This window comes from Ictidomys tridecemlineatus, chromosome 9, assembly GCF_052094955.1.
Source record: "Ictidomys tridecemlineatus isolate mIctTri1 chromosome 9, mIctTri1.hap1, whole genome shotgun sequence".
In the NCBI taxonomy this organism is placed as follows: Eukaryota; Metazoa; Chordata; class Mammalia; order Rodentia; family Sciuridae; genus Ictidomys; species Ictidomys tridecemlineatus.
This window is the reverse complement of record NC_135485.1, coordinates 123,634,507-123,662,287: the sequence shown is the minus strand read 5'-3', so window position 1 is coordinate 123,662,287 and position 27,781 is coordinate 123,634,507. Positions and strand designations below refer to the sequence as shown.

Below are 27,781 nucleotides of genomic sequence, written 5' to 3'. Positions count from 1 at the left end.
TAGAGCACAGTGAGGATTTAGGTTTAATAAGATTTCGTTAGGCTCTAAGAAGAGGTTGTGTGAGGTGGTTTGACCCAAAATGAATCCCCCCCCCAATTATTTGTAATTGAAGGCACAAGGTTCACTTCTCTTCAGGTGTCCCAGTATTTGAAGAGTCTTCACCCTAGATGGCATTGCACATGGTAAGCACATTTACAGTAATAGGCTTTTCAGTCCTCAGTCGCACCAGCTCAGGGCATCCAGTGTGCATGGTAAAACAATGAGGTTTTCAACTGACAGGAGAGAAAAAGAAATGGGGTGTGTATGGGAAGCCACAACCATCACAGAATTCTGTTGTGGTAGTTGATTTCTGTGTTGTGGATTTCTTAAGGGAAGTTCAAAAAGAATACAGATATCTCTCATTTACAGTGGAAGATTTGTGGACAAAGGCTTTTATTCTTCTTGAATGTCTGTGTGATGACCCCTCCCCAACCGTGTAACAGTTTCAATAAAGTACATAAAATAACAGATTGAGCCATAAAAGACCCAAGAAATGGTGACTTAGTTCTAATTCCTTCTTCAAGTGCGTATTGCTCAAGACCTCACAGCACCTTGGAACCACAGGTAGAACTGGATCCCTGGGGCGTCGTCAGCTCAGAGACCAGATTCCCAAGTTGGGACTTGCAGGCTTGGAGAACTGAGCTGCTCACTTAGCCCTTACCCTTTGTCCCCAGCTTCTAACTCTGCCTAAATTCTCTAGCCGTTTTTGTAAACCCACCCTGATAGTACTGGGCTTAGTCCTGTGAACAGTTGAGTGCTGTAAACCCAGTACTTCCAGGAGGAACCAGGAGGGGGAGGTGGGGAGGGAGCCCGCCCTGCATCTGCATCGAGGCCCGGGTGTTCCTGCCCACTTGTAACACACCAGGAAAGGGCTCAGTCTGTGGTCTGTGGTGATCTGTGGTCTCTGGGACGCTCTTCCCTCTGTTCTCCACCTCACCTTCCTTCTTTTTGCTCCTTCAAGGTCCTTTTTCTTGTCTTCCAATTCTCTCTGTGTGTGTGTGTGTGTGTGTGTGTGTGTGTGTGTGTGTGTGTGTGTGCCCCCCACAGAGTTCTCAGGACACCTTTTCCTTGCATCCTTCCCCCCCAGGGTGGTCATCCCATTTTCTTCCCTTAAGGTTTTTTCAAAAACAATTCATTATTAAAAGATATTATATTTAAATAGATGAAAGAATTGAAGGATCATATGAGATTATGTATTACTGAATGCTAAAATGTTTATAATTTGAGCTTAGTCTGCTTGTGAGAGAAGGACATGTAAAGTAGTTATTGATAATTCAGGGAAAAAATGTGATTTTGACACATTTATAGCTTTCCTAAATGTTATAGCTTTTCAGAGAGCCTGAAATTAGACTGGAAAGAGGTGGAGAAATTTTTACATTGAAAAGAGGTGTGATTTAGTCGACCAGAATCTAAATTTTTAGAATTATATGGTACATTTTATAATTCTGTGATATAGAAGTCTGTGCTTATTCTTTTTTCATAGTCAAATAAAAGATATATATGCCCTTTAAAAAAAAAGGGCAAATAAAGATACATATCCTTCCATGTCAGTTTTCCCTATCTCCAACAATATCTAATAGAATTTTCTTTCTTTATTGATGGGAAGAAAGTATTTCTATATATAATACTAATGAGATATAAACATGGCCAGTCGGTAACGTCTTTGGAAATGATATAGACATTTCAGTCTTTGCAGTGTTGAATTTGTGTGGAAATAGCAGGCTGTTATACATGTATTTTGTCTGGCCATTTTTCTCTGCCCCTCCTCTCCCAACCCAAAATCTGAGTAACCACACCACGAATCCACATATGATCACTGTTGCAGACAGAGTCCTCTGGGTATTTTTTGGTGTTGGTCGTTTGAAGAAAGAAAAAGCCAAAACCCACTTCTTAAGGTCTGAACAGTCTGTAGAGCTGTCTCTCAGGCATGAAGTCTGAGTCGCTGGGCGAGTGTGTATTTAGGGGAGGAACAGGCTGGATGTGTGCCCCCAGTAGCAGGCATCACTCTGAACATTCCTGGCTGTAGCCACTGGAGAGAGAAGGGGCCCAAAGGGAGAAGGTCTGAGAATGGCCACACCTGGGACTCTGGGGGTTGCCACCTCTTTGACCTGCTGTCAGCCTTTTGGTCAGGTCTGTGCTCCATACTTCACTTGGTTCTTTAGCTGTGATCTGATCTGAGAGCTTAATAAATACCTGGGATGGGTGCATAAAGGACAGAAGTAAAGACTGATAAGATCGCAGACTATGCGTGGAAAGCCTTGGCGCTTGACAGGTGGCGGTGTCCTTCCTATCCCTTATGAATGTGGCGCTCCCTCTTTTAGTTCTCTGTTGCCCTGGGGCCTTGCCAGAGTTCCCGTGCTCTAAGGTGGGAATGAGAGAAGGAATGGAAACACCCAATGTTTTGGTGCCAGGGTGTGTTCAGTAGTATTTCCACTTGTAGGATCTCCGGCGCTGTTCTTTCTCACATTTGGCTCGACTTGCTTCATTCGTCCATTCTCTCCCAAGTCTTCTTTATGCTGTAGTTCTGTATTCATGGCACATTTGATTCTTCAGGTACAAGTCTCTGAAGTATGATTGGATAAGCATAAACCAAACAAGATGCCTTTTTGGTAGAAAATATGCTGATTCCAGGTGGTATACACGCATAACCTCTGCTGCTCGGGAGGCTGAGGTAGGAGGATTCATAATTCAAGGCCATCCTAGGCAATTTAGCAAGATCCTAATCCACTTGATCTAATGTATGAAATATGATATGTCAAGAGCTTTGCAATGTTTTGAACAACCAATAAAAAAAAAAAAGGACTAGGGTTGTAGCTTAGTGGTAGAGTGCCACTGGGTTCATTCCCCAGGATTGCAAACAAACAAAAACTAAAAACATGTTTCTTAAGGGAACAGGGCTAGAGATTATGTTATGGCCAGCACGTAGAAGAATATAATTTCCAAGAAAGAGATTCCCCAGGACAGGGAATCTCGAAACTTAACATTCTTTTTTCATCAAAGCTCATGACATTGGCTGAGATATTTGTCCTGTCTTAACTACATTCTTACATCCCTGAAAAGGTTGCAGGTAAATTCTCCTTGAGAACTAACTCAAAGGATCTTAGGAGGCATCTTTTTCTGTTTTTGATTTAGAAGCAATTGGTATGATGCATGTTTCTCTCCTACCTTTGAAGACGAATCAGAATCCTGAAGCTGGAAAGCCTCTCAGGAAGTCTTGTGCTTTTCAACCTCTGAGAAAAACTAAAACACTTTGATTTTCCTTATTATTATGGTGATGTTGTCAGAATAAAAGACGTTGACATTTTTGCAGAAACAGTGTTTAGGACCACGAGGAAACTGATTCAGAGTCTTGTTTTATCTCTTACCATTTAAAACAGGGCTGTGGACTTAAATGCATGCAAGGCTGGCCAGGTAACCTAAGTGAGGTGGGAGACTGGCAGCAGGACCATGGGGAGTGGTAGTGACTGAGGGGAAAGGAGAAGGTGTAATCTGTGCATGGGGTGGAGGGCACTCCTGATTTGCAGAACACCACAGGATCCCAACAAAATATTCCTCTCAATGGCAAAAGGCATGGTTGGCAGTAAACAGTGTCTTATTGAGAACAACGTGTTTGTATTATTAGGAATGCTAGCTGGGGGGATTTGCCAATTTTAATAATAAAATACACGAAAGCCATTTTCCTCAAGTGTGTGGTTTGCCTGGTCCTCCAGCAGGCCCTCCTCTCTGTATACCTTAATCTTCTTCTGAAGCCAATACTTCTTTCCCCAGATATGTTAATTCTTGCAAGTTTCCTGATCTTATGTCCTAAAAGTCTTTTTTAAAGGTCCTTCAGTGTTCATTCCTCACTCCCAGAAGATTGTTCTGAATTTTCCAGTGTGGGATTCTATTCCCTGCAAAGAACCTAACCCCTGAGTCTAACCCGGGTCTTAGCTCCAGCCCACTTTTTGCATTTTACTGTTAGAGGCGAGGCTGATCTTCTGGTAACACTCTTCATATTACTCAGTGGAAAATACCTTTTTTTCTCTTTTCTTTGGCATAAGTCTGCAAACTTAACTCTTATCATGCATTTATTTTCCAGTGCTCTGTAATTGCAATTACCTTTTTTTCCCCCCTGAACTCTATTGTCTCTACAATAAAGGAAATAATATTCTGAACTCTACCTAGTCCTTTCCTGGGCTGATCAAGCTGGTGAGATAATACTCCTATGTTATTGCTTTTGTCAAAAAGCACCACACAGCTGGATCGTATTCAGGGTACACGCTGACCTCAATATCTTCTCCCCCTCCTGCCCTTGTTGTAGTCAGGATTTCTTTGTGTTTTATCCACATAATTCATTCTTCATTTGTAAGTGCACTACCTTGTTCTCATAGCTAATAAGCACCATCATGTTTTTGATGGATCATTTCTCTCTCTCATTTGCCAAGGTTACTTGGAATTCTGTTGTTTTTCAAATTAGAAACCTTCACTTAGTTTGGAGCCATAAAATGCGAATATTTTTAACTTCATTATGACAGGCATTGATTAAAAAAATACGTGGTCACGTTAGGCCTGGGAGTCTGGATGCTGCATTAAGTCATTTATTTCTATCACTATTAACTCATAGTTTGCCTTTTAATAGTGTTTGAGACTTCATAAACATTTCTATCATAATTTCTTGCTTGCTTATAGAAACTTGAGTAATTTAGAATAATAACTTGGGGTTTGTGGTTGGTTGTAGTAGAGAGAAGAAACCTCCAAATTGTTTAATTCATGCATATGATTTATATGCCATCATTTAATATTTTGAGTAGCAAGGGGAAGGAAAATAGAAAAGCCCTGGGATTGAGTATAAATATATTTTATACATATTTTTCTGTGTTGGACTTTGAGGATGTGTATCCACTGGTCTTAAACATCATAGCATCCTAAATAGGTCAACATAATGAGATGCACCTTTGTTCTTGTCTTCACAGGTTTCAGAAGGTGACCATAAAAAAGTGAAGAAGTTACATTTCTAATATGACACTTGGAAGTTAGTGACTGCTTACCACATTTTCATGAAAATAAAATGACTTAGAGGCTTTGAAGGCTTATGATGTCATCGGTTTCAACAGAAAGCAAACTCCAGCAGGCTGTGAGTCTGCAGGGAGTTGACCCGGAAACATGCATGATCGTATTTAAGAACCACTGGGCACAGGTAAGATATGAGCTGGACCTTCCCTTCTGGCCTCAGTGGCCCCAGAGCCACCATGACCCCAAATCAGGGTTTCCTATGTCTGTGACAGATAACTGGGTTTCCAAAAGCAGAGGGAGGGAAACCTTTCAGATGGGAAGAAAAGGAACCTCTCATCTTGCTTACTTGGAACAGGTCTCTGTTAAAGACTCTGGTTTTTACAAAAGCATTTAAAGAACATGCACATTCCTTAGATGTTTTTGGAAAAACAGATGTTTCTTACAGTGATTTTTACATCACTTTGCAGTATACTTGATCATAATAACTTCCCCTCCCTTTCCCATTTCCCTGCTGATTTCCATCCAGTCTTTAAACTCTGGTAATACTAAAGTACACTTTTCTTAAGAATTTACTGAGTACTTATATTATTTAATTTTATATCACAAACCTCTAAGGTAGGTGGTATTAACTTCCTTGTTTTACAGATGAGGGAATGGAAGATTACAGAGGTAAAATAACATGTACAACTAGTGAGGTACCCAGGCAGTGCCTGGACCTTTGTTCCTTGACTCCAGAGCCCATGGATGCGACCTCAGTGTTCTACCAGTTTCAGGCCATTTAAATTCCATGTACTTTAAAAAAAATTTAATATTTTTAGTTGTAGATGGACACAATACCTTTATTTATTTATTTTTATGTAGTGTTGAGGATCTAGTGCCTCACACATGCTAGGCAAATGCTCCACCTCTGAGCCATAACCCCAGCCCCAAATTCCATGTACTTTTAAGGAAGGGAGATGTCTTGAATATCTGTCTCCTTCATCCCAAAGTTGATTATAAAAGTTTTTTTCCCCATGATTTATTTTTTCTTCTCTGACTTTTCCCTGATCTGCTAATAGGGTTAATAAAGGGTTGAATGTTGAGAAGATTTACCAGCCTGCTCTTTTCCTTACGGAGTTCACAGGTAGTAAAATAAACAAAATTGGCATTCTTTACTCCAAGTGTCTAGCATCACACTCTGCAGGTGAGCTGGTAAGTGGCTATTTATGTGACAATTTTTTTAAAAATTTTTTTATTTTTTTATTTTTTTTATTGGTTGTTCAAAACATTACAAGCTCTTGACATATCATATTTCAAACATTAGTTTCAAGTGAGTTATGAACTCCCATTTTTACCCCAAATACAGATTGCAGAATCACATGGGTTTCACCTACACATTTTTACATAATGCCATACTAGTAACTGTTGTATTTTGCTACTTTTCCTATCCTCTACTATCCCCCCTCCCCCATCTTCTCTTTCTATCCCATCTACTGTAATTCATTTCTCTCCTTATTTTTTTCCAATTCCCCTCACAACCTCTTATATGTAGTTTTTTGTAACAATGAGGGTCTCTTTCCATTTCCATGCAATTCCCCTTTTTTCTCCTTTTCCCTCCCACCTCGTGTCTCTGTTTAATGTTAATCTTTTCTTCCTGCTCTTCCTCCCTGCTCTATTCTTAGTTGCTCTCATTATATCAAAGAAGACATTTGGTATTTGTTTTTTAGGGATTGGCTAGCTTCACTAAGCATAATCTGTTCTAGTGCCTTCCATTTCCCTGCGAATTCCATGATTTTGTCATTTTTTAGTGCTGTGTAATACTCCATGGTGTATAAATGCCACATTTTTTAATCCATTCATCCATTGAAGGGCATCTGGGTTGGTTCTACAGTCTAGCTATTGTGCATTGTGCTGCTGTGAACATCGATGTGGCAGTATCCCTGTAGTATGCTCTTTTAAGGTCTTCAGGGAATAGTCCAAGAAGGGCAATAGCTGGGTCAAATGGTGGTTCCATTCCCAGCTTTCCCAGGATTCTCCATACTGCTTTCCAAATTGGCCGCACCAATTTGCAGTCCCACCAGCAATGTACAAGAGTACCCTTTTCCCCACATCCTCTCCAGCACTTGTTGTTGTTTGACTTCATAATGGCTGCCAATCTTACTGGAGTGAGATGGTATCTTAGGGTGGTTTTGATTTGCATTTCTCTGACTGCTAGAGATGGTGAGCATTTTTTCATGTACTTGTTGATTGATTGTATGTCCTCCTCTGAGAAGTGTCTGTTCAGGTCCTTGGCCCATTTGTTGATTGGGTTATTTATTGTCTTATTGTCTAATTTTTTGAGTTCTTTGTATACTCTGGATATTAGGGCTCTATCTGAAGTGTGAGGGGTAAAAATTTGTTCCCATGATGTAGGCTCCCTATTTACTTCTCTTATTGTTTCTCTTGCTGTGAAAAAACTTTTTAGTTTAAGCAAGTCCCATTTGTTGATTCTTGCTATTAACTCTTGTGCTATGGGTGTCCTGTTAAGGAATTTGGAGCCCGACCCCACAGCATGTAGATCGCAGCCAACTTTTTCTTCTATCATTCGCAGAGTCTCTGATTTGATATCAATGTCCTTGATCCATTTTGAGTTAACTTTTGTGCATGGTGAGAGGAGGGGATTCAGTTTCATTTTGTTGCATATGGATTTCCAGTTTTCCCAACACCATTTATTGAAGATGCTATCCTTCCTCCATTGCATGCTTTTAGCCCCTTTATCGAATATAAGATAGTTGTAACTTTGTGGATTAGTCTCTGTATCCTCTATTCTGTACCATTGGTCCACCCACCTGTTTTGGTACCAGTACCATGCTGTTTTTGTTACTATTGCTCTGTAATATAATTTGAAATCTGGTATTGCTATACCACCTGATTCACACTTCCTGCTTAGAATTGCTTTTGCTATTCTGGGTCTTTTATTTTTCCATATGAATTTCATGATTGCTTTCTGTATTTCTACAAGCAATGCCATTGGGATTTTGATTGGCATTGCATTAAACCTATAGAGAACTTTTGGTAATATTGCTATTTTGATGATGTTAGTTCTGCCTATCCATGAACAGGGTATATTTTTCCATCTTCTAAGATCTTCTTCTACTTCTCTTTTTAGAGTTCTGTAGTTTTCATTGTATAAATCTTTCACCTCTTTTGTTAGGTTGATTCCTAGGTATTTTATTTTTTTTGAGGATATTGTGAATGGAGTGTTTTTCCTTATTTCCATTTCAGAAGTTTTGTCACTGATATACAGAAATGCCTTTGATTTGTGCGGGTTGATTTTATATCCTGCCACTTTGCTGAATTCATTTATTAGTTCTAGTAGTTTTTTTGTAGACCCTTTTGGGTCTTCTAGGTATAGAATCATGTCTTCCGCAAATAGTGATAATTTAAGCTCTTCTTTTCCAATTTTTATGCCTTTAATTTCTTTCGTTTGTCTAATTGCTCTGGCCAGTGTTTCAAGAACTATATTGAATAGAAGTGGTGATAGAGGGCATCCCTGTCTTGTTCCAGATTTTAGAGGGAATGCCTTCAATTTTTCTGCATTCAGAATGATGCTAGCCTGAGGCTTAGCATAGATAGCTTTTACAATGTCAAGGTAAGTTCCTGTTATCCCTAGTTTTTCTAATGTTTTGAACATAAAGGGATGCTGTACTTTGTCGAATGCTTTTTCTGCGTATGTGACAATTTTTTTAATGAGTATCCAGTTCCTTCCTGTGGCGGGAAACAACACACGGTTAAGGCACTGAGCCTGTAAATCACAGCAATTATAGGGGACATGGTTTAGATTAAAAAGCAACAAAACCAATTCTGCTTTTGGTTCGACACGCTGTGTAGCTCCTTCTGTTGTCCAGTGTAACACTGGCAAGGTTTTTTCTTTTTGTGTTTTCTGTTCTCTTTTTCAAATCTGAGATTTTCATGGATTTGCTGTGGACATTGAGGATACATCTGCTTTAGTAAAGGGTGGAAGTAATTTAGGAGTTTTCCCAGATAATTAGAGTAATTGCTTTTGGCTTTGCACCTTTTCTTTTCTTTCTTTCTTTTTTTTTTTTTTTTTTTTGGTACCAGGGATTGAACTCGGGGGCACTCGACCACTGAGCCATCTCCAGTTCTGTTTTGTATTTTATTTAGAGACAGGGTCCCACTGAGGTTTTTAGGGCCTTGCTTTTGTTGAGGCTAGCTTTGAACTCTGAATCCTCTCTGCTCAGCCTCCTGAGCCGCTGGGATTGGCTTTGGGCTTTTTAAAGCCTTTTATAATGGTGGCTCCAAATTAGGGTCATGAGCCCGAGGAGGATCTGTGTGCCCAGTGGTCCACTGGATGTGGCTGGAAGTAGTGTTTTAGAAGGCCTGACTCCTCTCTTTACCTTCTAAGTTTCTCTATTATTTTGTGTTCATAAGGTACGTGGTATTATCATGGATTAGTATGTGCATGTTTAAGTATTTAATTATTTATGCTCATTTTTAACTGTTAGGAACCTTCTTTAGCTTGAGTCGTTCATTTCACTTGGCCGACCACGTCTGTCATTCTAACACATGGTCTTTGCGCCAGGGCCCCTTTGGTTAATTTGTGTATATTGTTTTCGATCATAACCCTTCCTCCTGGGGTAACTGCGATGTGCTCTGCCCGGTGTTCTGTGTCACTCTTGAGGATGTGCTACGCCTTGGCTGTGTGGGGGTGGGTCACCTGCTGTCCGACTCCCTCCGGGGCAGACCTTCTCCAGGGCTGCTGGGTGCTGTCAGCCTGACCTGCCTTAGTGGCGCACCAGTGCTGCTCTTGTGCTTTGCTGAGAGGAGAAGTATTGGTCTCAGGCTCCTGTGATTCAGTTCCCCCTTCAGCAGGAAGGACTTCAGGGTTACCAGACATTCTGGGTTATTGAAATATAGTGCAGGCAGCTAGCCCTCCTTTTAGCACAGACGAGTATTGAGTTTAAGGTGAGAATTCTTTGTCAGAGGGAATGGAGTTCGGTCATTAAATAATTCCTTTGGTAATGTGGAGGCCAGTCGTATTGTTGGCTCTGCCATTTCTTGAACTTCGCCTGGGCCTTCCTTGCTTCCCTCTTCCTTCCATCCTTCCATCTTTCCATTCTTCTTTCTGTCCTTCCTTACCTCTCTCCCTCCTTCCTTCCCTTCCTCCCTCTTGAGGCTTAATTTTCCTCTTCAATTTGGAACCTGTCCTCAGTCTGTTTACAGAAGGCCTTTGGGTCCTTTCTCTTACCCGTTTGAAAACACCTGTTGGGAAATTCACTGGGCATCCAAGGGGTTGTTGTTCCTGAGAGGTTGATTTCACCCACACTTCAGGTGCCCTGTTGTGAGCATCCTCTTGGGACTGGAGAGTGCAGCACCTTGGCCTGGGCTTAAAGGATGTTCCAGCTGATCTTAATGGCAGTGCAAGGAACATAACAGCAAAGTGAATAATGATGATTATAGGAATTAAGGCATGAGAAGAGGCTATTATGGAAGGAAATGGCCTGGGAGAGAGAGGAAGTGACATTTTGGCAACTTGGCTGGGAAGAAGGTTTTGATGACAGAAAAAGAGAGCATTGTATAGAAGGATATTTGGAACACAGTTTTGGCTTTTTTGGATGATGAATACAGGGTGGAAGAGGCAAAAATTCAGGGTAAAGCAGAGACGAGGGCTCACGTGTGTGGTTGGGAACAGGACCTGCAGTACAATGCTTTCACCACTTAGGAAAAGCAAAGGCAATAAAAGTGCAGTATCCCGTTTGTCTCTTTGTTCCCGTCCTTTAGCACAGGTGCAACATACCTGACATGTATTTGGCTGGCTCTTTTCTACTATGTATTAGTAGCTTTGGTTCCAGAACTTGAATTACAAAGCAAATGTGGATGGAGGAGGATATCCACTTGCCCACTCTCACCTTATGGTTTGTCAGGGACAGCTTGGTGTACAGCCAGCAGGGGTCCAGGGCAGTCTGTGATTCAGGGGCCCACCAGAGGAGAGACTGTGAATGGCCAGCGGTGTGCGTGAGTTTCCAGACTGTCCCCTGGGCCCAGCGATGTGTTCATGCAACCCTACAGTGGTTCTAGAGGAGATAGGTGCCTTCCTATAGTGATCCGTCTGGAATTAGGAAATGGCCCTGCCTGTGCTCCTCCCACCTTCTGAATGGCTATCTTGTACCTTAAGTTGCTAGAGTGATGAATCTAACACCACATCTGTCTGGGTTACCCCCTTCAGTGGATCCGACCACACACACACACACACACACACACACACACACACACACACACACATGCCAGGATAGCACGTTGGGTTCTTCAGGCGCTCCTATCCACCCTCACCCCCCGGGCAAGTGTCCCTCATGCAGTTCATGCCTCTGTGCCTTAGGCATTTGCCCTTCTTTTTGTCTAGAACATTCCTTCCTCTGAATAAATACCTCTTCTTCTCTACGATTCATCTGGGACAGCATTTCTTCCAGGAAGCCTTCCCTGCTCTCTTTCCTGTTCCCACTCCGTGTTCCAACATCACACCCTGTTTTCTTTCACCGTTATGCCAACTCCCTTTTATTACAATTACATGTACAGTACCTTCTTGACTATTTGCATGTGTTTCAAGATGAAAGACCATTTGTGGTTAATTTGTGTTCCCAGTGCCTAGAACAGAGCATGGATATTGTAGATATTCAGTAAACTGCTGAAGAAAGGCAGGAAATATACAACTTTAGAAGGCTTTTGAATGTACACTAATTTTAAACATTGTATAATTTGCTTCTAGTAAGATATTTGGACTTGCATTGAGTGATCAGGAAGCTTGAGTTTGTTTTAGTTTTTATAGTCATCTGCAAGAACAGTTTATAACCTAGTAGATTGTGACGTTTATCTCTTACCAAATGGAAGAAGGCAAAAGTGGAGAGAAGCATTGACCCACCAGGTAACAAACTGTTCAGTTCAACTACTGTGTGAATTAACCCCCTATACTAGTTATTTTTCATGGCCTACTTGTACTCTGTGACTTTGTGACTTCATGGACCTTCCTGTGTTCATTGTCTGTTTCTTTCAAGCATTGGATACCAAATTGTGTGTCTCCTTAGAGCCAGGAGAGCAGAGGAGTGTAGGTTTAAAAAAGATCCATAAGAAATATGCATTTCTGCCTTTACTTTTAGTTGGTTCATATCTCAGAGCTTCATACCATCTTCAGCCTCCAAAAATAAACTGTTTTATCATTTTGAGTTTAGATAAGAAAATGACAGAGCTCAAATATAGTAATGGTAACAGTTGAGGAAGAGCTGGTGAACAGGGTTAAAATTTTTCATCTTGGAAGGGATGAATGGGGATGGGAAGAAATGGACCCAACCAGATTTGTTAAGTTAGATTTCTTTCCATAGTAATGAAAAATAGATCATATATTTTAGGTGTAGTATCATTTTTTTTGTGGGGGGTACCAGAGATTGAACTCAGGGTCACTTAATCACTGAGCCATATTTCTAGCCATTTTAAAAACTATTTTGTTTAGAGACAGGGTCCCACTGAGTTGCTTAGGGCCTAACTGAATTGCTGAGGCTGGCTTTGAACTTATGATCCTCCTACTTCAGCCTCTTGAGCCTCTGGGATTACAGATGTGCATCCTATTATGCATAGTTTCTTGTGGAAAGCTCCAAGTAGCCAAGATCTATTAAAGAAATACAGAGCATCTATAGGTGCCTTCAACACATGCATTTGAATCTTGTTCACTTGCTCTGTCCTTTGATGTGTGTCCTTTGGTGCATGACGTGTTGTAGACTAAATGTCAGAGAAATTAAAGCCTTTGAGAGATGAGAAGTTGGGAAGTATTGAAGAGCTCTACTTAACTAATCTTCTGAACATCTTAGTAAGTTGACGTTCGTTAGCATTTTAAGAACTAAGGCCTCTCTTCCCAGTTTTACCAATAGCCCCAAACTCAACATAGACAGTAGAAAATAAAGCAAAGGAAACCTGTGCTTCTCAAGACAGGGCTGAGGTGTGAGCTTGTCCTTCCAACTGACCTGGGGTGGAGGAGCTGTTGGAGCCCTGCTGTGTGCTCTTTGCAGAGTCTGATTTTTGCTGTGGTTGAAATTATCATTTTCTGGTTTATCATTACTTAGACTCTTTCTCTTAGGTCCTTTCTGTAATTCCTCCTTATCCTGTTCCTATCTCAGGTTTAGACAGGTCCCTGGGACTCAGGCCTAGAGCTGCCACTGTGCACGTAATACAAGAAGTGACTTGGTGAAGGCCCCTACCCCTGTGGCGATAGGTGGCAATAGGGAAAGACTGAGCTACTAAGTAATGAGCAAAAACTGGATGGAAACTAATTTTGTTAGTTATTTGGTATTAAGTGGATTTTGGCGTATGATGGCTAAATCCTGCGTTTCTTCTGTGTGATGGAAAGTGTTGCCTGGTAACTTGTTTTTTCCCACACTCCCACTTTAAATTAGCATTCCAAAGAATTTGGAAGTATGACTTTCTTGAAATAACCAAGCTCTAACTAAAGTAGCAAAAACAATCACCTGTTGATACAGGCATGTATCTAAGATGCAGAGTAATATTAAGCTGGAATTGATTCAGAAATACTTGAGTTTACTATGAAGGAAAATTATTTGTTAGCTTGAGGTGTGATTATGTGATTAATGTAGATCTTCCATTCTGAAAGCATTTAAACTGCCTGTTTAGAGTTTGTAACTGTTTACAATTCAGGCCCACTCTGGATTTTTCCATTTAATATTTTCAGACTGTGGTTGACCACAGGCAGCAGAAATTGTGGAAAGCAAAACATGATGAGGGGGTACTGAGCATCGAAGAAATTAAACAAATGAAGTGACAGGGCCCAGGATTTAAAATCTTCCCAATTCCAGTGCATGTGCTTTAAACTGAAAGGTGCAGGTAAAACTGACCCAAGTCAGAGCCCTTGCAAGAGGCCTTGTTTTCTTGTTTGGGCACAATAGCCACAGCCGCCTCCTTCGCACAGACTTCTGATCTCTCAAAGTGGGAGGCAGGGTCAGAAGGAGAAGTAACTGGACGTCTTTGTGTGAACCAAATTGGAGGAAAATACCTGTTATATCATAAAAGTCTTTGGTTTTGTTTTTATATATGTCTGAATAAAAATGCTGAAGTAAAAAAATCAGGCCCACTGTCACCAACTAATGGGGCCATCATTAGGGACAAGAGTAGGAACATCTGATGTTCCTCATAAAAAAAAAGATGCTATTTGTTAATTTTATTTAGCCCCAACAGTCCTCATATGTGTAGGTCAAATAGCTTTGAAATTGGGTTAAATTTGGCTATTTTTATCCGATTGATAATTTGAATACCATGTTCATACTGCTGATTTTTTTTTTAATGGTTGACATTTTATTTCCTGGACAGTGACATATGGGTTAAAACGAAAACACAAGAAATGTTAGGTTAGATTGTTACACAATCCAGTGTTCTGCATTAGGCCGTGGTCCTCGGTCAAGGAAGGTACAACACTGTTGATTTTTGTTTTCTTTCTTTTTTTTTTAATTTTAATTTTTTAGTTGGACACAGTATCTTTATTTTATTTATTTATTTTTATGTGGTGCTGAGGATCGAACCCAGGGCCTTGTACGTGCTAGGTGAGCGCTCTGCCGCTGAGCCACAACCCCAGCCCCTGATTTTTGTTTTCTTTTTAGACTTGCGATAATTTACATGTGGATCTAAATGTGATCCAGGCTCACAATTCTCTCTCTCTCTCTCTCTCTCTCTCTCTCTCTCTCTCTCTCTCTCTCTCTCTCTCACACACACACACACACACACACACACACACACACACACACGCCTATATATTTTAAAAAGTTTTCAAATCAACAAATGCCTGGTTATGATCAGCAAAACATTTACATTATAATTTCTGATCTCTGCTGGTTTACTTTAGTAGTGAGCATGGGTTTAGTTAGGTGTAGATCAGTCTACTAAAAGTTTTTTCAGCCTAAGGAAGTAAACTTCTTTTGCAGAGGGGCTATTTGCAAAGGATAGTCTTGCTTGCTTGCACTTTCTTACCTACTGTGATGCCTTTGGCCTGATTAGTAGTGCTTCCCCCTGAACCCACATTATCCTCGAGATTGATAGTGAGGGGCTGAGTCAGAGCTAGGGGTGGGCAATCTGAGGCCAGGTTGAGAGTCTGAGGTAGCTGGCCAGGCACCGGAAGGCACTGTGAGCCACTGGAATTGTGGCATCCATTGACCTGGAAGGTCAGAGTTGCTAAGTGGGTGGAACTGTGCAGCAAGTAGAAATCAGGGAGGTCAGAGTGTTGGAGTTGATGTGAGAAGGAAAGGTCAGGGAAGTCCAGGTCACATCAGCAGTCAGTCTCCAGAAACTGAAAGAACCATGACACCATTTGGGCAGCAGAGGTGGGACCTCGGGGTGAAGGTTCTTGGCATCTCAGTGTGGCTCAGCCCAAAAGCTGCTTAGGCACCCCTGCCCTGCCCGAACCACTCCCAGGGTGTGTGGAAAGCAGGTTATGGGTGTGTCTGCCTGGCAGGGGGCAGGAGGAAGCCTGGGAGGGACCTGCGCCTGAGCATGGAGGTTAAGGGTATGTGGCAAAGCAGGCCTGATCAGCACTTGCTGGGTGTTCAGCCCATGATGCAAAGGGCCTTGGTTGCAACACAGCCCTCTTCTCCACCATAACCCCAGGCGAGGGCTGGGAGTGAGGAAAGGGGTTTTAAGCTGCCTGTTTCACTGCAGGAGATCAACAAGCCTTCTACCTGGGTGGGTGATTGTGACTTCATTCTCAAGCTTCCCTGCCCATTAACCCAGGGGCAGAATAGAGGAGACGCCAAGAGAAAGTTAATATGCTTCTGCTCAACAATCAACACTCTATAAAAATCCCAGTTCTCTTTATAGGAGTCCTCCTGGCAGGACTGGGGATGTGGCTCAGGGTGGAGCACTTGTCTACCATGAGTGAGGCCTGGGTTCAGTCCCTAGCACTGCGAGGGAAGGAAGAGTTTGCAAAGGAATATATTGGAATAAATATTATAAGTGAAGGTTAATTCATGAAAAAATGTGATTTATGGTCCTCTAAATTAGGAATTTTGCTTTGTATTACCCACATAGAAGACATATGATAAATATATGCAGATTTATGAATGTATATTGCTTAGGAGATGTCCAATAATCATTTCAAACTTAATGTTTTGGTCCTTTTTAAAGATATTAGTATAAATTGCTTTGTCTACTTTTATTTTTAATTTATATTATGAAATTAGAGCAACTTATAGGAAAGAACTAATCAACCTTAAAATATCACTTATGTCTCTTCAGATCAACTCTAATTATACATTTGTCAATATATTTGCTTTTTAACTTAAATTATTTCATGTATAGAGGTACATGTAATGATATGTAACAATAGTTGTATTATATGGTGATATAACCTTTTGATTATAATTCTCTTATTCTTGACGATTTGGGTCAATAATATTTTATTTTTTATTACTAGAAAATACAATTGATATTAAAATTTTTTAATAAATTACTTTTTGATTGTTTCCTTGGGACATTTTTCCTGAAGTCAGATTTGCAAGTCAGAGGGCAAAAACAATTTCATAACTTCTGTTACATATTACCAGATTGTTTTCCAGAAAGGCTGAGGTAATTCACCTTGCTATTATCAATGTGTAAGGCACAATTCCAGTTTTAGACATCTTGGGCAGTCTCAGCACTCCTGAGAAGTATAATTACATTTCTAACTGCGGTGACTGAGCTGTAAAGATAGCTCTCATGAGTAAACTCAATATGTGGACTTTGAAATTATGGAACTGATAAAGCATGTAGCTAATCTATTCTATAATGTGGAACCACAAAGGGAAGAACTTTTGGGGCTGGAGAGCGTGAGGTGTTGAAGTGGAGGCCCCTCGGGACTAGTGTGGTACTGTGATTCTACTCTGTGGATGTTGTCAAGGCTCAGAGCCAAAGGGAAAGGGGGAGACCCAGGTCCCGGGGCCCTGCTACCAGTGAGGTCTTCGGGCTGGTGAGGAATTTGGAGGCCTTGGTGGAGGCAGTAGGCTTGGGGTACACTCTGGAGGCAGGACTGTGACAAAGCAGAGGATAACCAATGTCTGCCCCGTGGCTGCACTGTGGCCACCCTTCGCTGGGCCACACATCTCCTGTGTATCTGCTCACCGAAGGCCTTTCTCATTAAAAATATCAACTCAAGGGTATTGGGGTGACTTTTTCCTTTGTGACAAAGCACTATTAATTTTATAATGGAAGTTGATAGAAATTATAGATTCTGTGGAAATCCACTCATTTCTGTCAGGATGCGCTTGCCTGGTCCACAAAGATCCCTTTCCCCTGCTCTGACAGGGAGAAACTTAGACCTTTCCCTGAGAAGTGCATTTGCCTCATTGCTTATGCATGCTGACAGAGCATTGTGTATTTTCCAGCTTCCCCAGTGACTTGCAAAAATTCTGTAACCTAAATGCAGAATATGTAACAGTGCATCGTAGAACTGGGCCAGGAAGGTTCTGCAGAGATACATATTACATGCAACTCAGAAAGGCAAAAAAGAGCAAAAATAAAGTCTTTGCTAAGATGTTTGGTTGTTTAAAAATGTGTGTCTATACCCCCCCCCCCCCAGTACTGGGGTAGAATCCAGGGCCTTCCATGTGCTAGACAGGCAGTACTCTACCATTGAGCCATGTCCTTAGCCGATGCATATGCACTTTAAGGGAGTAAATTATATGGGATTATTGTAGACATCCCAAGTCATGAAGTTAAATGGAAATTGTGGTATAAAATTTTTCAGATTTCTAAGTCTCAAAGTAGGAGTATCAATGGGTAGAGAAAGGTAGTAGGAAGCATTCGAATGCCTGCAGGGGTGAGGGAGAGAAATAGAGCAGGGCTGTGATTGACCCACTTACGTATGTATTTAGTTTCTATTATTAGTTGATTGTTTTTGTAGTGAAGTATATTTGACAAAGTATACCATCTGAACCATTTTTTAAAAACCATTCAGCACCATTAATTACATTTATAGTCATTACTATTATTTCCAAAACTTTCCATCACTCTAAAATTTAGGGACTTAATTTATAATTAGTTACCTCAGAATTTTTTTTTTTCTCAAAGAAATGGAGCATTGAAAGCCTTTGTTTTTGAGCTTCATCATATGCCATCCAGGTGGATTCTGCTGGTTATACGTCTGTTCATCAGTTTCCTTTCATCCTTCCTACCTTTCCTGAAGAGGCTGCCCATCCGGGTAGAGGAGGGAGGATATTGTTTTGTCAAGGGCAGATGAGTGCCTATGTTCCTCTGATGAAATCTCCAAAGCAACTCCATTTATAGGAAGATATAGTTAGTCAGATTTCCTTTTACTTGTTTATTGTATTTTAAAGTTAAAAAGGCAATGTTGCGTTGTTGACAGTTTAGGAAAAAAATTAGGAACTTGTCATTCCTTTTGAACACAAACACTATTATTATTTTCCTGTATTTCTTTTCACTCCTTTTTCACCTATGTGTTTTTGACATATTTGATAATTATGGATCTCATAAACATAGCTAGCTTTTTTTTTTCATCTAAATATGACTACAGTTTCTTTTTTTATATTGTTCTAATAGTCTTCACAATAGTAAGCCAAGGAATTCAGGTAATCTCAATTTGCATGACCATACTGTTTTCTTTGACATTTAGGTTGCTGTAATTTTTAACTGTTATAAATAAGCATCTTCAAACATCTTCTTTCATAGTTTAACCCTTTCATTTTATGAAAGAGACAGAGACAGATGGGCAGACACACACACACACACACACACACACACACATATCACATTGATCTTACTGCGGGCAGTGGCTCCTGCATCTTGAGTGATGACTTGGTCAAATCAGGGGTGGTAAATATTTGTGATTATGATAAACCCAGATACATAACGAATGTTCGGTTTGGTTACAGGTTGTGAAAATCTTAGAGAAGCATGACCCCTTGAAGAACACCCAGGCAAAATATGGGTCCATCCCCCCGGACGAGGCCAGCGCCGTGCAGAACTATGTAGAGCACATGCTGTTCTTGCTAATTGAAGAGCAAGCCAAGGATGCGGCCATGGGGCCGATTCTGGAATTCGTGGTCTCTGAGAACATCATGGAGAAGCTTTTCCTGTGGAGCCTGAGACGGGAGTTTACCGATGAGACTAAAATGGAGCAGCTGAAGATGTATGAGATGCTAGTCACCCAGTCGCACCAGCCCCTGCTGCACCACAAGCCCATTCTGAAGCCTCTGATGATGCTGCTGAGCTCTTGTTCAGGCACGGCCACCCCTGCCGTGGAGGGGAAGCTGGTGGTCCTGCTCAATCAGCTCTGCTGCATCCTGGCCAAAGACCCGTCCATCCTGGAACTCTTTTTCCACACCAGTGAGGACCAGGGGGCTGCCAACTTCCTCATCTTCTCCCTTCTGATCCCCTTCATTCATCGTGAGGGGACAGTAGGCCAACAAGCGCGGGATGCTTTGCTCTTTATCATGTCCCTCTCTGCTGAGAACAGCATGGTGGCCCACCACATCGTGGAGAATACCTACTTTTGTCCAGTAAGTTCCCCTCCTTGGCATATTTTCCTTCCCCTCCCCTCTGTCTCTCCTGTGTTAATGATAAATACTTTTTATTCCTTTCCTCCCCACCCCAAGTTGTACCTCCTATGGGAAAATGTTTAGAGGAAATCTTTGGAGGGGGGAGAGAAATCTAAGTTTAGATGCTTTTTGGCTGAGCAATGTTAGCTCAAAATAAGCCAACAGAGGAAATGAGAAGTGCTGCCATTGCGGTTCATTTTTATTGGATTGGGAACAATTTTAGTTTTTTTCCCCCCAAGAACATATCCTCTTTCTAAATTCTTTTCAGTTGATTTTGCTCCAGTGAATCAAAGGATGTGATAGGACCCCTCTCAGCTGGTTTCACAAATTAATTAATTTTCTCTTAATTATAGAACTGAAGTATTGATTTTATTTAAAAAATGAATATGTACTTACATATCTGATAACGAGAAATACTCTGATTAATCAGTTTCTTATTCCATGGTATGGTGAGAAATAAAGTACAAGGTTCTTTACAGATATTGGAGTAGCCCAGGTCCAGTCATTTCAGAAAACCATGGGAATGATATGGAACTCATGGGAGGTCTTAGGTCTCTGAGTATTTTTTGGTGTTGGTGCTGTCTTTGGAAGGGGGACATAAATGACAGCTTTTTAGGTTTGTGTCTTCTGTTGATTGGGCAACAACTATTCGTACTTTCCCAGTTCTGTGAACATTTCCATTTTAGTTCCATTGTCTATTATTATTATTATTAGTAGTAGTAGTAGTATTAGTAGTAGTAGTACTATGGATTGAACTGAGGGGCACTTTACCACTGAGCTATAACCATAGCCCTTTTTATTTTTTGAGACAGGGTCTTGCTAAATTGCTGAAGCTAGCCTTGAACCGCTGATCCTCCTACCTCAGCCTCCCAAGTTGCTGAAATTCAGGCATGTGTCACAGCATCTGACTCACTGTCTCTCTCTCTCTCTCTCTCTCTCTCTCTCTCTCTCTCTCTCTCTCTCTCTCTCTCTAACCAGTCTTTATAAACTGTATTGCCTCAGATGTGTGGAATAGTTTGTAAGGCTCTCAGTGAGTTTTGTTAGAGTAGGTCAGGCAAATTGTCATAGGTAGGATAGAGTCTACCTTGTTAATTAATACGGTATGAGTGGTTTTGACCAGGGTGGTTCACTACCTAGAGGGCATTTAGAAATGTATGTGGGGTGTGTTTGGTTGCATATTATAGGAAGGTAAGGTAGTAGGGAGGTGGTTAAATTGGCATTTGGTGTTCAGGGGCCACACTAGCCATACCAAATGATAGGAAGCATGTGGAGCAACAGAAACTCATTTATTACTGGTGGGAATGCAAAATGGTACAGCCACTTTGGAAGACAGTGGGCTGTGTTTTATAAAATGAAACAGAAACTGACATATGATACATCAGTTGCACGGCTTGGTATTTACTCAAAAGAGTTAAAACTTATGTCCTCACAAAAACCTGCACATGGCTATTTATAGCAGCTTTATTCGGGATTTCCCAAACTTAGAAGTAACCAAGATGTCCTTCAGCAGGTGAATAAAAACTGTGGTACATACAGACAATGACTATTATTTAACTAAAAAGAAATGAGCTATCAAGCCATGAAAAGACATGAAAGAATCTTAAATGCATATAATGAAATCAAAGAAACCCATCTGAACAGGCTACATGCTGTATGATTCTAACTATAGGACATTCTGGAAAAGACAAAACTATGGTGACAATAAAATGATTAGTTTTTCCAAATCAGGGTGGGATGAAGGATGAACAGGTGAAGCACAGAGGACTTTTTAGGGCAGCAAAAGCACTGTATATGTTACTGTAATGGTGGATACAGCCATCACACATTGTCCAAACCCGCAGTGCACAACACCAAGAGTGAACTCTAACTTGATGGATGGGCTTTGGGTGGCTCTGAGTTGTCTGTGGGGGGTGTTGATAATGGGGAGGCTGTGCATAAGCAGGGAGTGGAAGTATATGGAACACCTCTGTGCCCCCCTTTCAACTTTATTGTAAACTTTAAGCTGCGGTAAAGAGAGACTTAAGGAAAGGGCAGATATTTTTTGGCAGGTGGGGGTGGAGTGGTGGAATGCTTCCAGGTTTGGTGTTCGGTTTACTTGAATTGTTTCCAATAGTTCTGCTCTTAAAGGAGAGCAGGCATTGTAACAAATCACAGAATATCAGATGGTTCACTTGATAAGAATGCAAAATGCAGGTTTAAAAAGTCAACATTTACAAAAGCAAGATTCTCAAAATAAATCTAATAAATATAGGAAAGGCCTTTATGGAGAAAATTATAAAACCTTATTGAAGGGCATTAAAAAAGATGTAAATAAATGGAAAGCTCTGTCATTCATAGATAATGTACAGTGGAACATTCTTGCAAAATCAATTTGTGAAAGTTAATGCAATTTATGTTTTATAACTTTATATTATAAAAAAAGTAAAATGAAAATTTGGGAGAATACTAAAATGAACACCATATTTGTTAATACTTCGGTATTCAATAGTGTATTTTCATCTGTGCTTTTCATTTATTATGCTGTGCCATTTGAAATTAACTTGCAGAAATCAAATAATTTAGTATGTTTTCCTACAAATGACATTCTCCTATATAAGCACAATACTGTTATTGTGCCTAAGAAAATTATTCAGTTTCTTTATATGATCTAATATCCAAACCTCCATCATACCCTGTGTCTCTTTAACCACTAATAATAAACAACAGCTGCCACTTTTCTTCCCCCCTACACAGACTTTTGAAGGGACCAACCATTGTTTTATAGAACACCCCGCATCCTGGGTTTGATGTTTCTTGTATAGTTTGACTTGTTCCTCTCCCCTGTATTTCCTTCAAATTGAAGTTAGTCCATGTACTTGATTAAATCAGGTTATTGGGTTGTCCCACCCGAGATGGTGCTCCATTGGCTAAGGTGGTGACTCTTGGATCTCTACAGTATGAAGGAACAACTTTCCCTTTGCTAGGTGTAGTTTGTGTGGTGTTAATGTGATTTGAATAAAAATCCAAGTAGGTTTTTTTTTTTTTTAATGAATGCAACAAATGATGTTAGAAATTGCTTTAAAGTGTTTAAGGGCAAGAATGGCTGAGATAATTATGAATTAGGGCAACAATGATATCCTGTATTTTGGGGATACTTTCTATGTGCTAGGTGTTGTTCTCAGTGCTCTCCACGTATTAATTCATTAACTCCTCATAGCTGTAGGTTCCGGTGTCGTCATTCCCTTTTTTATAGTGGAAGACATCAAGTAAATTTTACAAGCCCACAGGGCTAGTATGATAGTCAGGGTTTGGACCTGGGCATTGTGACTCAAGAACCCATATGCATAAACAATGACATTTCAAGATATCTTACAGAGTATCCAACCATAAAGAAAGATTGGGATCTGGGGTTATGGCTTGGTGGTAGAGCTCTCACCTGGCACGTTTGAGGCACTAGGTTTGATCCACCGTTCAAGCCACATAAAAATAAATAAATAAAATAAAAGTATTGTGTCTACCTCTAATACACACACACACACACATGTTAAAAAAAAGATTGGAATTAAGAACAAAAACACATACTAGGAGAAAATATTTACAATGAACATAACTACAAATGATTGGTACCCATAATATATAAAAATATTTGTAATGCAACAAATTAAGAAGAAAAAGGTGAAACAGCCTATTTGAAAACTGAGCAAAGGATATGAATGCATGACCCTCAGAAGACACCAAAGCCCGTGACATATGAGAGTATGCTCTCATTCTTTCCTAGGAGTCAGGGGAGTGCAAATTGAATCCACAAGGGGACAGCGGCCAACACTCAGCATGGAGGTTAACTAGACATCTACTAACAATGAGTGACTTAAGACTACAAATTTAGGAAAGCAGTGTAGCAGTATTTAGTAAGATTGAATTTGTAAATACCCTGTGACTCTTCACCTTATGGGTATTTGCCCAAGAGAAACCTAGCACATGTTAGAACAGTGATTTGAAAAAGAGAAAAATATAAATTATAAAAGAAAAGATAAACTGGTTTATTCATACATCAATGCAATACTATTCAACATTCAAAATGAATGAATCTCATGTTTTAGCATGTAACCTCATCTACCTGTGTGAAGACCAGGAATCTAAACATGTTGAGTAAAATAAGTAATAGCAAAAAGGTACATATAGTATGTTGGCTTTTACAGAAAATTTACATAAAGTTTTAGAACTCAAAATTATAATGCGTACTTTTTTTGTATCTATCTATCTACAGTAAAATTACAAAAAGAAGCACAGAAAAATATTTACTAAGTTCAAGATTATAGTTGCTTTTGGGGGATGAAGGGAGAAGAAAGAGTTAGAGTAGGGTTTAGTTCTATTGGTAATGTTTGATTTATTTTATATTTTGGTGCTGGGGATCGAACCCAGGTCCTTGTACATGCTGAGCACACACTGTGCCACTGTGGTTCTCTCCCAGGCTGTAATGCTTTATTTTGGGTGGGGAGAGTAGAGTGCTCTGAAAAAACATACCGCAGAATGTTAAAATCTGGTCCTGGTGATGGGTTTCAATTCTATTATGTTTTGTATGTTTGTAACATTTCATAATTTAAAAATTAAAATATACTGGGAGAAGAATGGGGCATGTTTTTAACATTTAGATTTTTCACTAACTGTGTTACCAGCAGATTTCACTGAGTGACTGTTGCTTTTATAAAAATGTGTTTCACAATGTTGTACAGTCCATTAAAGTTGCAGGGAAAACAGCTGACCTTGTTTGCTAGAAGGGAAGACAAGCTTCGTTGTGTTAAGTTGCCCCTCAGGATAGATCCCATAATCTCTTTTGTACCCAGTTTTCTATAATTACATCTGACAACATAATTAAAAAAAAAAGGCCCCTTTATGTTGAAGATAAAAGCACACTCTATTAACTGTCCAGCTAAGGGCCACAGTTGACAAAAAGCTTTCTCTAATTAGTATGATTGTCAAAGCGTGTTAGGATCAGGCTGTTGGGAGGTAATGACTCTTTGAGGAAATTGGACCCCTTTTGGAAGCTTGTAGATGATATGGAGAGCTGGCCGGTCCTCTGACTGTTTATCTGGAAATGTGCTTTCCCAAGAAAACCAGGAGAGTAAGAATACTCAAGAGAACAATTTGGTGCCAACAAATGCTTGGGGACAAAATAACCCTATCACTTAAAAAAAAAAAAACAACACTGAATATTGATGGTTAAGCCCATGCCATTTGTTACAAGTTGGCCAATGTGGAAAACAGCCCATATATACATAAATCAAGAAATGCAAATTGAAGAAGTGACCTTTAGTTACACAGCCGCAGGTAGAAAGTTATTTATCCCATATCCAAAATTTATGAGGCTTTTTATTTTCGGAAGTTGTAGCAAATGGTCTCCACCAGGTGTTTTGCTGCCAGCTTCAGACTATAGCCATCTGCTGAAAATCTTTGTTTTTCTAGAATTAACTGGGTACCATTAGATGTTTAGAGATGGAAATCGTGTGACTTGTTCAGTGCCCTGTGCCTGTCATCTTCCGGGTCATCTTTCCTTTACTGTGTGGAAAATCGCTGTGGAAACATTGCTATGAGGAAACCGTTCTGCTAATTTCATCACATGCGTTATTTTCTTTAATCCTTGCAGGAGCCCAATGAGGAAACTGAGATTTAGAGAGCTTTAGTAACTGCCCGACAACCACAGAATTTGTCTCAGAACCACATTGGTCTCAGTGCTGGCCGGGCCACCCAGCTGCCAGGGAGCTGTGTCTTTTGTCTGTCTTTTCCTGTATGGTTTTATATGGCTGTTAGTTTCTTTTAAGGATACTCTTGCCGGGAGATAAATGAAAACTATTGAGTTAATACTTACTGTGTTGGGAATATATATAATGCTTTTCAGGGTTTTTTTTGGTGTGTGTATGTGTTCTGAGTCAATAAAAGGTTAAAATAGTGGATGGGCTTTTTATTTTTAATTAGTGATTATATGTATATATTCATTTTTTTTTATAATTTCAAAGTTCAAAAAATTTTAAAGTAGGTAGATTGTGTTTTAAACCCTCGAATCTGGAAAATACCTAGAACCCATTGTTGCCTCTCCTTTTTCCGCTTCTGGTCCCACAGCACTCTTGAGTTCCTCAGGTGGCGAGTGGATCTTCCGTGCTGGGTTATTTAGTTGGTGGGTGCTCTTCTCCAGCTCGCCTGCTCTGACTATTCTCCGCTCTTTCCCCGGCGCTCACCTTGCCCGTGCCAGGCCCACGGCTGGGTTCTGGATCTGCGTGTGATCTGGGTGAATGAATCCAACTCTGAGCAAAGCCCCAGAAGGGAGGCTATAAATAGCAGGAAAGGTGTGGAATCTCTTTCTCAAGACTGGTGATTCTCTATTCTGCAGAACATTTCCTCCCGAGTATCTTTAGCACTCTGAAGAAGATAGCAGGCTGTCACCCTGTCCCACCTGGTAGTGGCAGGAACATGGCAGGATTCCCCACTCAGCTGCCACTTCTGTGCAGGGCGTGTCCTGCATCGAGCGTCCTTCCATCTGGACGCCTTCCTTCTGTTCACATCTCAGCTATGCCCTTTTCAGAATACTCATTTTAAAAAGTGAGTATTAGGTATGTGTTATTTTTAATTACTGTCACTGATGTATGTAATTTGAAAATTAATGTTGCTGTAATTATATTGATATACTGAATAGTTATTCCCAGCTTTTTAGTCAGACAAATTAAGCCTGTCTTTATGAATTCATCTTCAAAGCCTCAAAGTGGTTAAGAAATCAGGAGTACGCAGAATTAAAGCCTTTGTTCTGTGGTTAATTTAGCATGAGTTAGCAAATGTAATTGATTTTTAAAACGTGGCATCAAGATTAGATTTCTCTTCAAGGAGAACTTTTGGGCTCTGTTCTCTTTTGCCAGAGATTTCTAATTTACAACAGGCAACTCATCTGGGTCACATTTAAAATCAGAATTAAAGGGATTTGTTTGGATATGTTGACAAGGAGCTAAGTATTTTAAATAGGTGACATTTTCCTTTGGGCACAAATGCCCTAATTTTGAAAAATAGATAAAGCTGTGATCTTGCTTACTGTTGATTTTCCTGTACTTAATGTAGTACCTGGCCTGAAGTTTTAAGTGCTCAGTATTTTGTTTGTTTTAAATGTGTGAGTGAGTAGATGAGTGAATAAAGGTTACTAGAAAGTGGAACAGAGAAATGATATATGAACCTTTGATTTCTCCAGTATTGGAATGGTTCATCCATTTCTTGTGCTGCCCTATATTCTGCACTGTAGATCCTATACCATGCCCCCCACCCACTTCCCAGTCCCTCCGCAGCTTCATCTGGTTTCTCTGGGAAAACCTCCCAAGTCTGTACTCTTACTGTTACATTTGGTGTACTCCTCCTGGGAAGGACTCTGACACTCAACACCTTTGACAAATCATTCATGCTTCTGGTGTGGACTGGCTGAACAGGTCAGATCAGGTGAGCAGGGGGATACAGAGAGTGCTTCAGGGAGGGGGCAGCGAAGGGGAAGGGCGAGGCTGCAGCAGGCCTGTGGAAGTCATTTCCCCCTGCTTTAGCACACCTAGGCCAGTGTCTCCTCCTGTTTTCCTGTTTCTAATGTCAGCCGCTGTGGGTGTTTTGTCATGTCTCTCCTGTCTAAATCTCCCTTTCTTTCTCTCTCAGGTTTGTGTGGCTTGAGGTGCTGGCCACACCTGGGCTTCAGATGGCTTCAGATGGCCATGTCCAGCCCAGTGCTCCTTCAAGCATTAGACCCCCTGTCCCTTGGGCTCTCCCTGCTGGCCTGTGCACCCCTGCAGGATCTGGTGTTTATTTACCTAGCTGCCTCTGTAACTCTACACCCACACAGCACTGCGCCTCCCCTAGGCCTGGAGATGCTGTCTTTTCTTTCTCCATATCCCCAGCACTGTTTTCTTTCTTTCATTTTTATTTCAGTTGTTGATGAACCTTTATTTTATTTACTTATTTATACAGTGCCGCACACGTGCAAGGCAAGAGCTCTACCACTGAGCTACAACTCCTGCCCCTCCATTTGAACTCTCCTCACAGCTCACTGACCCCACCCCCAGCTTTCTCCTTGCTATTGCTTGTGAAGATCAGATGAGATAATTTGCACAAAAGTACTTTCTAACCTGGAAATGTGTGTCAGTCAGGACCTTCAGTGTGTGAGGATTTGCAAGGAATCCTTCTCATAGAGCCCTTCATGG

At 40.6% G+C, this 27,781-nt stretch overlaps 1 protein-coding gene across 5 annotated transcripts in view; it reads left to right on the top strand.

Moving 5' to 3' along the window:
• Positions 1 to 27,781, top strand: part of Fhip1a (FHF complex subunit HOOK interacting protein 1A) — a 238,510-nt gene that overhangs the window by 136,311 nt on the left and 74,418 nt on the right. For all 5 annotated transcript variants that reach the window (XM_040293192.2, XM_005337599.5, XM_078022036.1 and 2 more), the window contains 2 exons: positions 4,992 to 5,215; positions 18,921 to 19,547. In XM_040293192.2, the coding sequence (XP_040149126.2) occupies positions 5,111 to 5,215; positions 18,921 to 19,547 (732 nt within the window). In that variant the 5' untranslated portion in view covers positions 4,992 to 5,110. The remainder of the gene's footprint in view (positions 1 to 4,991; positions 5,216 to 18,920; positions 19,548 to 27,781) is intronic.